The 13,129-nt window shown below is 42.9% G+C and overlaps 1 protein-coding gene across 1 annotated transcript in view; it reads right to left on the reverse strand.

The window, feature by feature from the left end:
- Nucleotides 1-358: 358 nt before the first annotated feature.
- Nucleotides 359-13,129, reverse strand: part of LOC135055573 (keratin, type I cytoskeletal 14-like) — a 47,388-nt gene continuing 34,617 nt past the window's right edge. Inside the window, exon 8 of the mRNA XM_063959803.1 lies at nt 359-1,118. Within this exon, the coding sequence (XP_063815873.1) occupies nt 1,021-1,118 (98 nt within the window). The 3' untranslated portion in view covers nt 359-1,020. The remainder of the gene's footprint in view (nt 1,119-13,129) is intronic.

Consider the following 13,129-nt stretch of genomic DNA (forward strand, 5'->3'; position numbering starts at 1 on the left):
AGTATTTAGTGCACATTCTGCTCTATCTTGAATTTTATTCAAACCCTTTGGGCCAAATTTATTACTTGTTACAGATTTTCTTTTCTTCCTTTTCAGTTAAAAATTATGGGGCTTACCAAAGCCTGCAAGATGCATGTTGTGCGGGAATTCCGGCGAGTAGGTTGGTTTTGCCTTGTAAATGATTGCTGCTTTAAAAATACGTACATACTTGCCAGAATTCCCGCACAGCCTGCATCTTGCAGGCTATTACATTAGCCCCTATATCTGAGTGCAAAACGTGGTGGTTTATTGTACAAAAAAAGCTTATTGTTTCAGTTTCTTTATTACCATAAGCACACAACAAAGAGAGGCAGCATCATTGTAATTGCACAAAACAGTGTTTATTGAACAAGAAGAGGAAAAACCACAAATACAATAGCCAGATTTCTGTAAAACTAGTGCCCAGAAAACTGTAATGTTGCCCATAGCAATCACTCAGAAGATAGATTTACATTTTATAAACTGAAAAATTACAGCTAGAATCTGATTGGTTGTTATGGTCAACACAGATGTTCAATTGTTGACATTTTTCATAAATACTGTATCTCCATGTAATTATTATTGGGCAGTCAGCTTTTGGGGACATGTTTGGTGACAGAAAAAAGACAAGCAGAATAAACCCCACCACCAATGTGATTGGAAGAGAAATGAGAAGTTTTGCGTATTGTGCAGCCAAGTACGTAGTACTGAAAGATAAGGATACTGCTGTAAAATTGCACTACAAGTAAAAGCTTTGACACAGCATTTTTACTAGTGCTGAACCAGTCATTATATGTGCAAAATAAAGCTCTCAATGCCATTCCAAGTCCAGCCAAGCCATCACTACAGACCATATTATAAAGATATCTGTCTGAGCACGTTATTCCCACCACAGCTTTTACTGGTGCTGCCACATTTTCTAAATGCTGATAAATGATAAAGGTTGGAGATGTTTGAAACTATTATATTCCAAAATGAAGATAGCAAGTGTCTCTCTCTCGCTCATAGTTTTTGTTCGATCTTGTCCACTTTGGTCGAGACCAATCTTCCATCCACTCTCTCCTCTATGATTGTGGTCACAAGCCGACTTTTTTTTGGATCTGAGAATGGGTCAAGTGAAGAAAACAAATGTTACTTACAACAATGTACTTGGGCACTACTATTTCACAATGTTAAGGTTTTTTGCATGCTCATTTTGAGGTTTCAGTTGATGCAATGTTGATGCAAATCAGCTATACAGCATGTGCTCCTGCATTGTGTGCAGAGGACTTAACGCGGATATGGAACTTGGACTTTATTGTCATCAAGAATTCACATGCATGAACATCAATGACATTTATACGTGAACAAATACAGAAACCATAAAAGCATAAAAACATCATCACCTAAAATCTCTTTATCTACAGTTAATACCATTCAACATAGTTATTGCTGTTGGGAAGAAGCCTCCTCTCAATCGACTGGTTTTACATATTCACCTGTATGCCTAGTAGTGTGTATCGTGCAGTGCCCATGCCCCTGCCTGTACAACTGTCTTGTTTCTTGTCGTCGTCATGATCATCATCATCATCATCACCAGCCTATATGGTGCAAAAGATACACCTGGACACAGGCATATTTACTAGAGATGAGCGCCGGAAATTTTTCGGGTTTTGTGTTTTGGTTTTGGGTTCGGTTCCGCGGCCGTGTTTTGGGTTCGACCGCGTTTTGGCAAAACCTCACCGAATTTTTTTTGTCGGATTTGGGTGTGTTTTGGATTCGGGTGTTTTTTTCAAAAAACCCTAAAAAACAGCTTAAATCATAGAATTTGGGGGTCATTTTGATCCCAAGGTATTATTAACCTCAAAAACCATAATTTCCACTCATTTTCAGTCTATTCTGAATACCTCACACCTCACAATATTAGTTTTAGTCCTAAAATTTGCACTGAGGTCGCTGTGTGAGTAAGATAAGCGACCCTAGTGGCCGACACAAACACCGGGCCCATCTAGGAGTGGCACTGCAGTGTCACGCAGGATGTCCCTTCCAAAAAACCCTCCCCAAACAGCACATGACGCAAAGAAAAAAAGAGGCGCAATGAGGTAGCTGACTGTGTGAGCAAGATAAGCGACCCTAGTGGCCGACACAAACACCGGGCCCATCTAGGAGTGGCACTGCAGTGTCACGCAGGATGTCCCTTCCAAAAAACCCTCCCCAAACAGCACATGACGCAAAGAAAAAAAGAGGCGCAATGAGGTAGCTGACTGTGTGAGTAAGTTAAGCGACCCTAGTGGCCGACACAAACATCGGGCCCATCTAGGAGTGGCACTGCAGTGTCACGCAGGATGTCCCTTCCAAAAAACCCTCCCCAAACAGCACATGACGCAAAGAAAAAAAGAGGCGCAATGAGGTAGCTGACTGTGTGAGCAAGATAAGCGACCCTAGTGGCCGACACAAACACCGGGCCCATCTAGGAGTGGCACTGCAGTGTCACGCAGGATGGCCCTTCCAAAAAACCCTCCCCAAACAGCACATGACGCAAAGAAAAATAAAAGAAAAAAGAGGTGCAAGATGGAATTGTCCTTGGGCCCTCCCACCCACCCTTATGTTGTATAAACAGGACATGCACACTTTAACCAACCCATCATTTCAGTGACAGGGTCTGCCACACGACTGTGACTGATATGACGGGTTGGTTTGGACCCCCCCCAAAAAAATAAGCAATTAATCTCTCCTTGCACAAACTGGCTCTACAGAGGCAAGATGTCCACCTCATCATCATCCTCCGATATATCACCGTGTACATCCCCCTCCTCACAGATTATCAATTCGTCCCCACTGGAATCCACCATCTCAGCTCCCTGTGTACTTTGTGGAGGCAATTGCTGCTGGTCAATGTCTCCGCGGAGGAATTGATTATAATTCATTTTAATGAACATCATCTTCTCCACATTTTCTGGATGTAACCTCGTACGCCGATTGCTGACAAGGTGAGCGGCGGCACTAAACACTCTTTCGGAGTACACACTTGTGGGAGGGCAACTTAGGTAGAATAAAGCCAGTTTGTGCAAGGGCCTCCAAATTGCCTCTTTTTCCTGCCAGTATAAGTACGGACTGTGTGACGTGCCTACTTGGATGCGGTCACTCATATAATCCTCCACCATTCTTTCAATGTTGAGAGAATCATATGCAGAGACAGTAGACGACATGTCCGTAATCGTTGTCAGGTCCTTCAGTCCGGACCAGATGTCAGCATCAGCAGTCGCTCCAGACTGCCCTGCATCACCGCCAGCGGGTGGGCTCGGAATTCTGAGCCTTTTCCTCGCACCCCCAGTTGCGGGAGAATGTGAAGGAGGAGATGTTGACAGGTCGCGTTCCGCTTGACTTGACAATTTTCTCACCAGCAGGTCTTTCAACCCCAGAAAGAGAGATCCAAGGTAGGCTTTAAATCTAGGATCGAGCACGGTGGCCAAAATGTAGTGCTCTGATTTCAACAGATTGACCACCCGTGAATCCTTGTTAAGCGAATTAAGGGCTCCATCCACAAGTCCCACATGCCTAGCGGAATCGCTCCGTGTTAGCTCCTCCTTCAACGATTAAGATCTAAGAGTTTATGAAAGAGAGGCTTGATGTAAACTTCCTGACTCATAAACGAGGCTTGGATTGTATGGTAGGAACATCCTATTCCATATGAGAGTGAGGCTTGACAGGCAATTCCAAAATGGCCACTGGAGTCTATTTAAGAAGCCAAGTGAAAATGAGGCTTGGAACGCACGCCGGAGTGCGCATGCGCGGACGGCCGCGGGAATTACAAATCAGAGAGGCTATATAAACACAGCCCGACGAGCTCGGTCATTTCAAACTGAGGAAGCCGCTGAGAGGACTTAGAAGGCGGAGAAACGCGTTTTTGAGTGACCGGTATCCAGGATATTCATCTCCAATCACCGACTGAAACACCGTCGTGTGGTTTGATACCTATCAGTGCACCTGCAATTTGGGCTGACTGCCAGCAGAGGGAGCCCGAGCACTGTGGATGAGTCCCCACTGACATCTTCTCCAGATATTCTGCAACTGACGGTCAAGCACCAGCAGAGGGAGTTTCTGAATTCGGGACTGTCACAGCATTAATTCATTATCCTGGAGGTGAACCCATACTATCCGTGGATGGTAACTATTCATTAAATTGCTATATGTGTGCACACATGTTCAAATTGGAACATTTAAAGAACTGAGGACCTCCAAACACACTCAGTGTTTGGAACGCCATTTATAGCCTTTTCATCTTCCAACAAGTGGACATTATGAATTATAGTTGCATCAAATTCTAAGCCTCATAATTTCAGTAACACATAGCCATAATAATGGTTGTATATGAATTGTCTATATCATGATATTAATTACGCATTATATAGGCTGATTGAAGGCCAGTCAGGTTGTACTACTTAATAAATTTTATTCATTTTTAATAAAAATTGTTAACAATTTGTTATTGTCAATATTTTAATTGTATAGTAAATAGTCTCCTTTATCAGTGCGGACAGCGCTCTTGATTTTCTACAGGGTGTCACACCCCTGTAGTCAGTGTGCTTTCTTTTGGTTTTTGTGAGGATTGCAATTATCCTTTATTAGGAGCAGCAGTCCGCATTGATATTTGATCTCCATCTTCCTGGTAGGAACCAGCGCCCAGGGGTATACACACCAGTCCACACACGGTGGTGTGGGGGTGGTTGTGTATACATTTAGAACGTTAGTAGGTGATTCCATTTAGTTAATTGCATCTTGGGCAGCAAGGAACGCTGGGAACTGTGCAATATGGCAGCTTTAAAATGTATAGCTGAACGGTTAGAAAGACGTAGCGTATATCTGAAGGGATCAGATGAAGTATTACCCATGGAAAGGGATGAGAATTCAGATGATATGCACGGTCTGTTCAATAGATTGGAAAATCTCTGTATTGAGGAAACGAGGCATTGGTGGGATCAGGTATCATTGCAGAAATACCTGGATCAAGGCTTGATTCCTAGAGGACTGAGGATTTTAAAAACCTCCACTTTTAAAGAGGATAAACAGTTTTCAGATGAATGGAATGCGATATTGGATAACTGTTCCATAAATCTGATGAAGCTGTTGGTCAAATATAGGGAGGAAAAAGTCAATGGGATACAAAAAGAGATTGAGAAAACCCATGACTTATTAAAACCATTCTCTGAGGATAAGGGGTTTAACGATAGAGACCTTAGAGTCAATCGTAAAGTGGAGGATTTTGAAAAAACCCTGGTCCTCAGGAAAAATAATAAATTAAATCGGGATAAGTTGGATTACCAAAAGGGTGAGATACATACCTTTAATAGAAAAAGGGAGAATATGTTTGAATATAGGCCTTCTCAAAGAGAGCTGGGAGCCATTAAAAAGGATACACAAAAGTTTGATTATAGGCCACACCAGTATAGGGAAGCAAGAACCCATTCAGGTCATAGAGAGTCAAGGGGTTATAGGAGTCAGGGTGAGGAGAATTGTGAATTTCTGGCAAATAGGAATAGATACGGTATTCTATCACGACCCAACAATATCAGATCCCCAGCCATACATCCCAAATGGAATAGAAGAGATCCAGGGAATGATGAGCGGATAGATGTGGGAGTTAGAAATAGACCATCTTATAATGCTCACGTAAGTACGGATAATTTTTTGGAGGACAGCCACAGATTTCAAAACCGTCCATACAAAAAGTACGAAGGAGTAGGGTGGTCAGGGAAAAGACAAAGAGAGCAAGAGTTAGAGGAAAGAGAGGGGGAAAGAACAGGTCAAGTAAAAAACATGAAACTGAAGTAAAAGGAAAAGGGGTGTTTAATTTATCTTCAAAAAAACTGAATGATGATCAGCTAAGACTATTGGAAAAGGGTCTAAATTTTGCCCCCGCCCAAAAGCCCAACTTGTTCGAATTGTTCGTTGATTTGAATAGATACATCAGGACCCTAAGTAGGAAGCGATATTTTGCGATAAAAAACATGAAGAAAAGAGGTGATGAAGGGATCCCGATTATATTGGATCAAGAGGACCATTTAATGGTCAATATACTTGAATCACTGGCGGAGGAATCAATGAATAATTCGAATGAGGGGGCTTATATTAAAATATATGATGCGAGTGAAACTACTAAGTTCAAAAATAAGTCTGAGTTTTATCCGTTGGCATACAGAGGACCATACATTGAGAGTTTTTACAAATCTACTTTAGAACAGTTTAGGGTGATGTGTTATAAATCTGACAAACAATCGCTGAAGGACAATCTAAATAGACAGGAACGATCAGCATTAAAAACGTTGAAGGGGGATTCTTCCTTGACTATCAAACAAGCTGACAAGGGCGGTGGGGTTGTGGTAATGGACACAGTCATGTATTTGGCAGAGGCAAATAGACAACTGGGTGATGCCAGCCTGTATTCTAGGTTAACCCACAACCCCACCGCCCAGTTCCAGGAAGAACTGAAAATTTTGTTAAAAAAGGCATTGGATGCAGGTGCTATATCCAGGGAAACACAACGTTTTTTGTTTTGTGAGAACCCGGTGGTTCCTACATATTATTGTTTGCCTAAGGTGCATAAAACGTTAGTGAACCCGCCCGGACGCCCTATCATCGCGGGTGTGGACTCACTGACAAGTAATTTATCATTTTTTATAGATAGTTTTTTACAGGGTTATGTTAGTCAACTTAAATCACACATTAAAGACACTACTTTTTTCTTAAATTTAATTAAAACTATTAAATGGCAGACTAATTATTGTTTTATCACATGTGATGTAGAATCACTTTATTCAAATATTGAACACCAATTAGGGATCGAAGCTGTAGAATTTTATTTGGCAAGAGATCCCAACATAGGGGAGGAATTGAGAGGGTTGATTTTGGAAGGTATCAGATTCATATTACAACACAATTATTTTATTTTTGATAAACGGTATTATTTACAGTTGAGGGGGACGGCCATGGGGACCAGATTTGCTCCGAGTTTCGCCAACCTGTTCATGGGGCGGTTCGAGGAACAACATGTATGGGGCGGCGGTCTCGGGGCGAATCTGGTCCTCTATGGCCGTTTCATAGATGATTTGTTTTTTGTTTGGGAGGGGAGCACAGAGTCAGCGGAGTCATTTATTGTCAGTCTTAATCAAAATAAATTTGGGATTAAATTCACGGGACACTGTCACCCCACACAGATGACTTTTTTGGATATAGCGCTAAAAATTGAAAATGAGAATATAGTAACCAGCACGTATATTAAGGAAGTAGACCAGAATCGGTATTTACACTATAAAAGTAGTCATTTACAGCGATGGAAAGATAACATACCCAAGGGCCAGTTCCTTCGTATAAAAAGGAACTGCTCCTCTAATGAAGGGGCGAAAGAACAGATGGAATCCATGTATGGGGCATTTTTGACTCAGGGCTATCCAAAATATGTGTTGGACAAAGCCTTGAAGGAAGTAGAAGGGCTAAAGAGGGACACCTTATTGGATACTACCGGATCCAATGTCAGGAAAAATCTGAATAAAATGAAGATAGATAGGACAACAAGGTTTGTAACAAAATACAATACGAGTGCATATGAGATAAAAAAGATCATAAAAAAGAACTCCTCCTTTTTAAAATTGGATGAAGTACTGAATGCCAACCTAGAGCTCAGCGAACAGGTCATTTTCCGAAAGTCGGATAGTTTAAAATCTGCACTAGCACCTAGTTTTTTCAATAGACCATGTGAGAAGCCCGTATTATTAGGAACACAAGGGGGACAAATTGATACATGGTTACCTAAACCACCGAGTGGATTTCATAAGTGTGGTAGAATAAATTGTGTAACATGTAAACACACAGCCAAAAAAACGACACAATTCTCCTCAAATGTTTCAGGTGAAAAATTCAATATAAAAGGATTTTTGAACTGCAGGTCCACATACGTTATTTATGTATTGCAGTGCGGTTGTGGAGCACAGTACGTGGGGCGTACCACCCGGGCGCTCCACGTTAGGTTTATGGAGCACCTACGACAGATAAATAAAAGAGTAGGGAATACTCACCTTTATCGTCACATATTGGAATGTGGGGAGGGGTCAAGTGACAAATTAAATATTATGGCTATTGAACAGATAGCAGTAACCAATAGGGGGGGGGATAGGTTTAGGAGGCTGTGCAAAAAGGAGGCATTTTGGATTTTTAACCTCAAGACTCTGATTCCCCAGGGTCTAAACGATTCAGTCGAGCTAAATAAAACTTAACTCCAGCCTTTTTCTCGTTTCGAATTATATGAGTATAAAATTATACTATTATTTATATATATATACAGTTAGTGCACGGTTCCTTGTGGCACCGAAAGATGGAGATGGAGACTATGAATTTTATGTATCTTATATGGTTAGGTAGATGTACTATAAATATGAAGTGTTTTGAAAATAGTACTCCTACCTGTGGTCGGGAGAGATATGTGTATATATATATGAAATAAATTACAATGCGTTTTTTATGAGCATGATTTATTATGATTTCTTGCTAAAATATAAGAAAACATGTAAACATGTGATAGAATTGAGATTAATAATTAACTGCAGCAATCATGTGAGGCACGACAACCGAATTTGGCTAAAAATGAGGCTTAGATATATTACGATTAAGATCTAAGAGTTTATGAAAGAGAGGCTTGATGTAAACTTCCTGACTCATAAACGAGGCTTGGATTGTATGGTAGGAACATCCTATTCCATATGAGAGTGAGGCTTGACAGGCAATTCCAAAATGGCCACTGGAGTCTATTTAAGAAGCCAAGTGAAAATGAGGCTTGGAACGCACGCCGGAGTGCGCATGCGCGGACGGCCGCGGGAATTACAAATCAGAGAGGCTATATAAACACAGCCCGACGAGCTCGGTCATTTCAAACTGAGGAAGCCGCTGAGAGGACTTAGAAGGCGGAGAAACGCGTTTTTGAGTGACCGGTATCCAGGATATTCATCTCCAATCACCGACTGAAACACCGTCGTGTGGTTTGATACCTATCAGTGCACCTGCAATTTGGGCTGACTGCCAGCAGAGGGAGCCCGAGCACTGTGGATGAGTCCCCACTGACATCTTCTCCAGATATTCTGCAACTGACGGTCAAGCACCAGCAGAGGGAGTTTCTGAATTCGGGACTGTCACAGCATTAATTCATTATCCTGGAGGTGAACCCATACTATCCGTGGATGGTAACTATTCATTAAATTGCTATATGTGTGCACACATGTTCAAATTGGAACATTTAAAGAACTGAGGACCTCCAAACACACTCAGTGTTTGGAACGCCATTTATAGCCTTTTCATCTTCCAACAAGTGGACATTATGAATTATAGTTGCATCAAATTCTAAGCCTCATAATTTCAGTAACACATAGCCATAATAATGGTTGTATATGAATTGTCTATATCATGATATTAATTACGCATTATATAGGCTGATTGAAGGCCAGTCAGGTTGTACTACTTAATAAATTTTATTCATTTTTAATAAAAATTGTTAACAATTTGTTATTGTCAATATTTTAATTGTATAGTAAATAGTCTCCTTTATCAGTGCGGACAGCGCTCTTGATTTTCTACAGGGTGTCACACCCCTGTAGTCAGTGTGCTTCCTTCAATGTCTCCAGCTTCTTCTGCAAAAGCCTGATGAGGGGAATGACCTGACTCAGGCTGGCAGTGTCTGAACTGACTTCACGTGTGGCAAGTTCAAAGGGCATCAGAACCTTGCACAACGTTGAAATCATTCTCCACTGCACTTGAGACAGGTGCATTCCACCTCCTATATCGTGCTCAATTGTATAGGCTTGAATGGCCTTTTGCTGCTCCTCCAACCTCTGAAGCATATAGAGGGTTGAATTCCACCTCGTTACCACTTCTTGCTTCAGATGATGGCAGGGCAGGTTCAGTAGTTTTTGGTGGTGCTCCAGCCTTCTGTACGTGGTGCCTGTACGCCGAAAGTGTCCCGCAATTCTTCTGGCCACCGACAGCATCTCTTGCACGCCCCTGTCGTTTTTTTTAAAATTCTGCACCACCAAATTCAAGGTATGTGCAAAACATGGGACGTGCTGGAATTTGCCCATATTTAATGCACACACAATATTGCTGGCGTTGTCCGATGCCACAAATCCACAGGAGAGTCCAATTGGGGTAAGCCATTCTGCGATGATCTTCCTCAGTTGCCGTAAGAGGTTTTTAGCTGTGTGCGTATTCTGGAAAGCGGTGATACAAAGCGTAGCCTGCCTAGGAAAGAGTTGGCGTTTGCGAGATGCTGCTACTGGTGCCGCCGCTGCTGTTCTTGCGGCGGGAGTCCATACATCTACCCAGTGGGCTGTCACAGTCATATAGTCCTGACCCTGCCCTGCTCCACTTGTCCACATGTCCGTGGTTAAGTGGACATTGGGTACAACTGCATTTTTTAGGACACTGGTGAGTCTTTTTCTGACGTCCGTGTACATTCTCGGTATCGCCTGCCTACAGAAGTGGAACCTAGATGGTATTTGGTAACGGGGGCACACTGCCTCAATAAATTGTCTAGTTCCCTGTGAACTAACGGCGGATACCGGACGCACGTCTAACACCAACATAGTTGTCAAGGCCTCAGTTATCCGCTTTGCAGCAGGATGACTGCTGTGATATTTCATCTTCCTCGCAAAGGACTGTTGGACAGTCAATTGCTTACTGGAAGTAGTACAAGTGGGCTTACGACTTCCCCTCTGGGATGACCATCGACTCCCAGCAGCAACAACAGCAGCGCCAGCAGCAGTAGGCGTTACACGCAAGGATGCATCGGAGGAATCCCAGGCAGGAGAGGACTCGTCAGAATTGCCAGTGACATGGCCTGCAGGACTATTGGCATTCCTGGGGAAGGAGGAAATTGACACTGAGGGAGTTGGTGGGGTGGTTTGCGTGAGCTTGGTTACAAGAGGAAGGGATTTACTGGTCAGTGGACTGCTTCCGCTGTCGCCCAAAGTTTTTGAACTTGTCACTGACTTATGATGAATGCGCTGCAGGTGACGTATAAGGGAGGATGTTCCGAGGTGGTTAACGTCCTTACCCCTACTTATTACAGCTTGACAAAGGCAACACACGGCTTGACAAATGTTGTCCGCATTTCTGGTGAAATACCTCCACACCGAAGAGCTGATTTTTTTGGTATTTTCACCAGGCATGTCAACGACCATATTCCTCCCACGGACAACAGGTGTCTCCCCGGGTGCCTGACTTAAACAAACCACCTCACCATCAGAATCCTCCTGGTCAATTTCCTCCCCAGCGCCAGCAACACCCATATCCTCCTCATCCTGGTGTACTTCAACACTGACATCTTCAATCTGACTATCAGGAACTGGACTGCGGGTGCTCCTTCCAGCACTTGCAGGGGGCGTGCAAATGGTGGAAGGCGCATGCTCTTCACGTCCAGTGTTGTGAAGGTCAGGCATCGCAACCGACACAATTGGACTCTCCTTGTGGATTTGGGATTTCGAAGAACGCACAGTTCTTTGCGGTGCTTTTGCCAGCTTGAGTCTTTTCAGTTTTCTAGCGAGAGGCTGAGTGCTTCCATCCTCATGTGAAGCTGAACCACTAGCCATGAACATAGGCCAGGGCCTCAGCCGTTCCTTGCCACTCCGTGTGGTAAATGGCATATTGGCAAGTTTACGCTTCTCCTCCGACAATTTTATTTTAGGTTTTGGAGTCCTTTTTTTACTGATATTTGGTGTTTTGGATTTGACATGCTCTGTACTATGACATTGGGCATCGGCCTTGGCAGACGACGTTGCTGGCATTTCATCATCTCGGCCATGACTAGTGGCAGCAGCTTCAGCACGAGGTGGAAGTGGATCTTGATCTTTCCCTAATTTTGGAACCTCAACATTTTTGTTCTCCATATTTTAATAGGCACAACTAAAAGGCACCTCAGGTAAACAATGGAGATGGATGGATACTAGTATACAATTATGGATGGACTGCCGAGTGCCGACACAGAGGTAGCTACAGCCGTGGACTACCGTACTGTACTGTGTCTGCTGCTAATATAGACTGGATGATAATGAGATGTAGTATGTATAAAGAAGAAAGAAAAAAAAACCACGGTTAGGTGGTATACAATTATGGATGGACTGCCGAGTGCCGACACAGAGGTAGCTACAGCCGTGGACTACCGTACTGTACTGTGTCTGCTGCTAATATAGACTGGATGATAATGAGATGTAGTATGTATAAAGAAGAAAGAAAAAAAAACCACGGGTAGGTGGTATACAATTATGGATGGACTGCCGAGTGCCGACACAGAGGTAGCTACAGCCGTGGACTACCGTACTGTACTGTGTCTGCTGCTAATATAGACTGGATGATAATGAGATGTAGTATGTATAAAGAAGAAAGAAAAAAAAACCACGGGTAGGTGGTATACAATTATGGATGGACTGCCGAGTGCCGACACAGAGGTAGCTACAGCCGTGGACTACCGTACTGTACTGTGTCTGCTGCTAATATAGACTGGATGATAATGAGATGTAGTATGTATAAAGAAGAAAGAAAAAAAAACCACGGGTAGGTGGTATACAATTATGGATGGACTGCCGAGTGCCGACACAGAGGTAGCTACAGCCGTGGACTACCGTACTGTACTGTGTCTGCTGCTAATATAGACTGGATGATAATGAGATGTAGTATGTATAAAGAAGAAAGAAAAAAAAACCACGGGTAGGTGGTATACAATTATGGATGGACTGCCGAGTGCCGACACAGAGGTAGCTACAGCCGTGGACTACCGTACTGTACTGTGTCTGCTGCTAATATAGACTGGATGATAATGAGATGTAGTATGTATAAAGAAGAAAGAAAAAAAAACCACGGGTAGGTGGTATACAATTATGGATGGACTGCCGAGTGCCGACACAGAGGTAGCTACAGCCGTGGACTACCGTACTGTACTGTGTCTGCTGCTAATATAGACTGGATGATAATGAGATGTAGTACGTATAAAGAAGAAAGAAAAAAAAACCACGGGTAGGTGGTATACAATTATGGACGGACTGCCGAGTGCCGACACAGAGGTAGCTACAGCCGTGAACTACCGTACTGTACTGTG

This window comes from Pseudophryne corroboree, chromosome 3 (assembly GCF_028390025.1).
Source record: "Pseudophryne corroboree isolate aPseCor3 chromosome 3, aPseCor3.hap2, whole genome shotgun sequence".
NCBI classification, from domain to species: domain Eukaryota; kingdom Metazoa; phylum Chordata; class Amphibia; order Anura; family Myobatrachidae; genus Pseudophryne; species Pseudophryne corroboree.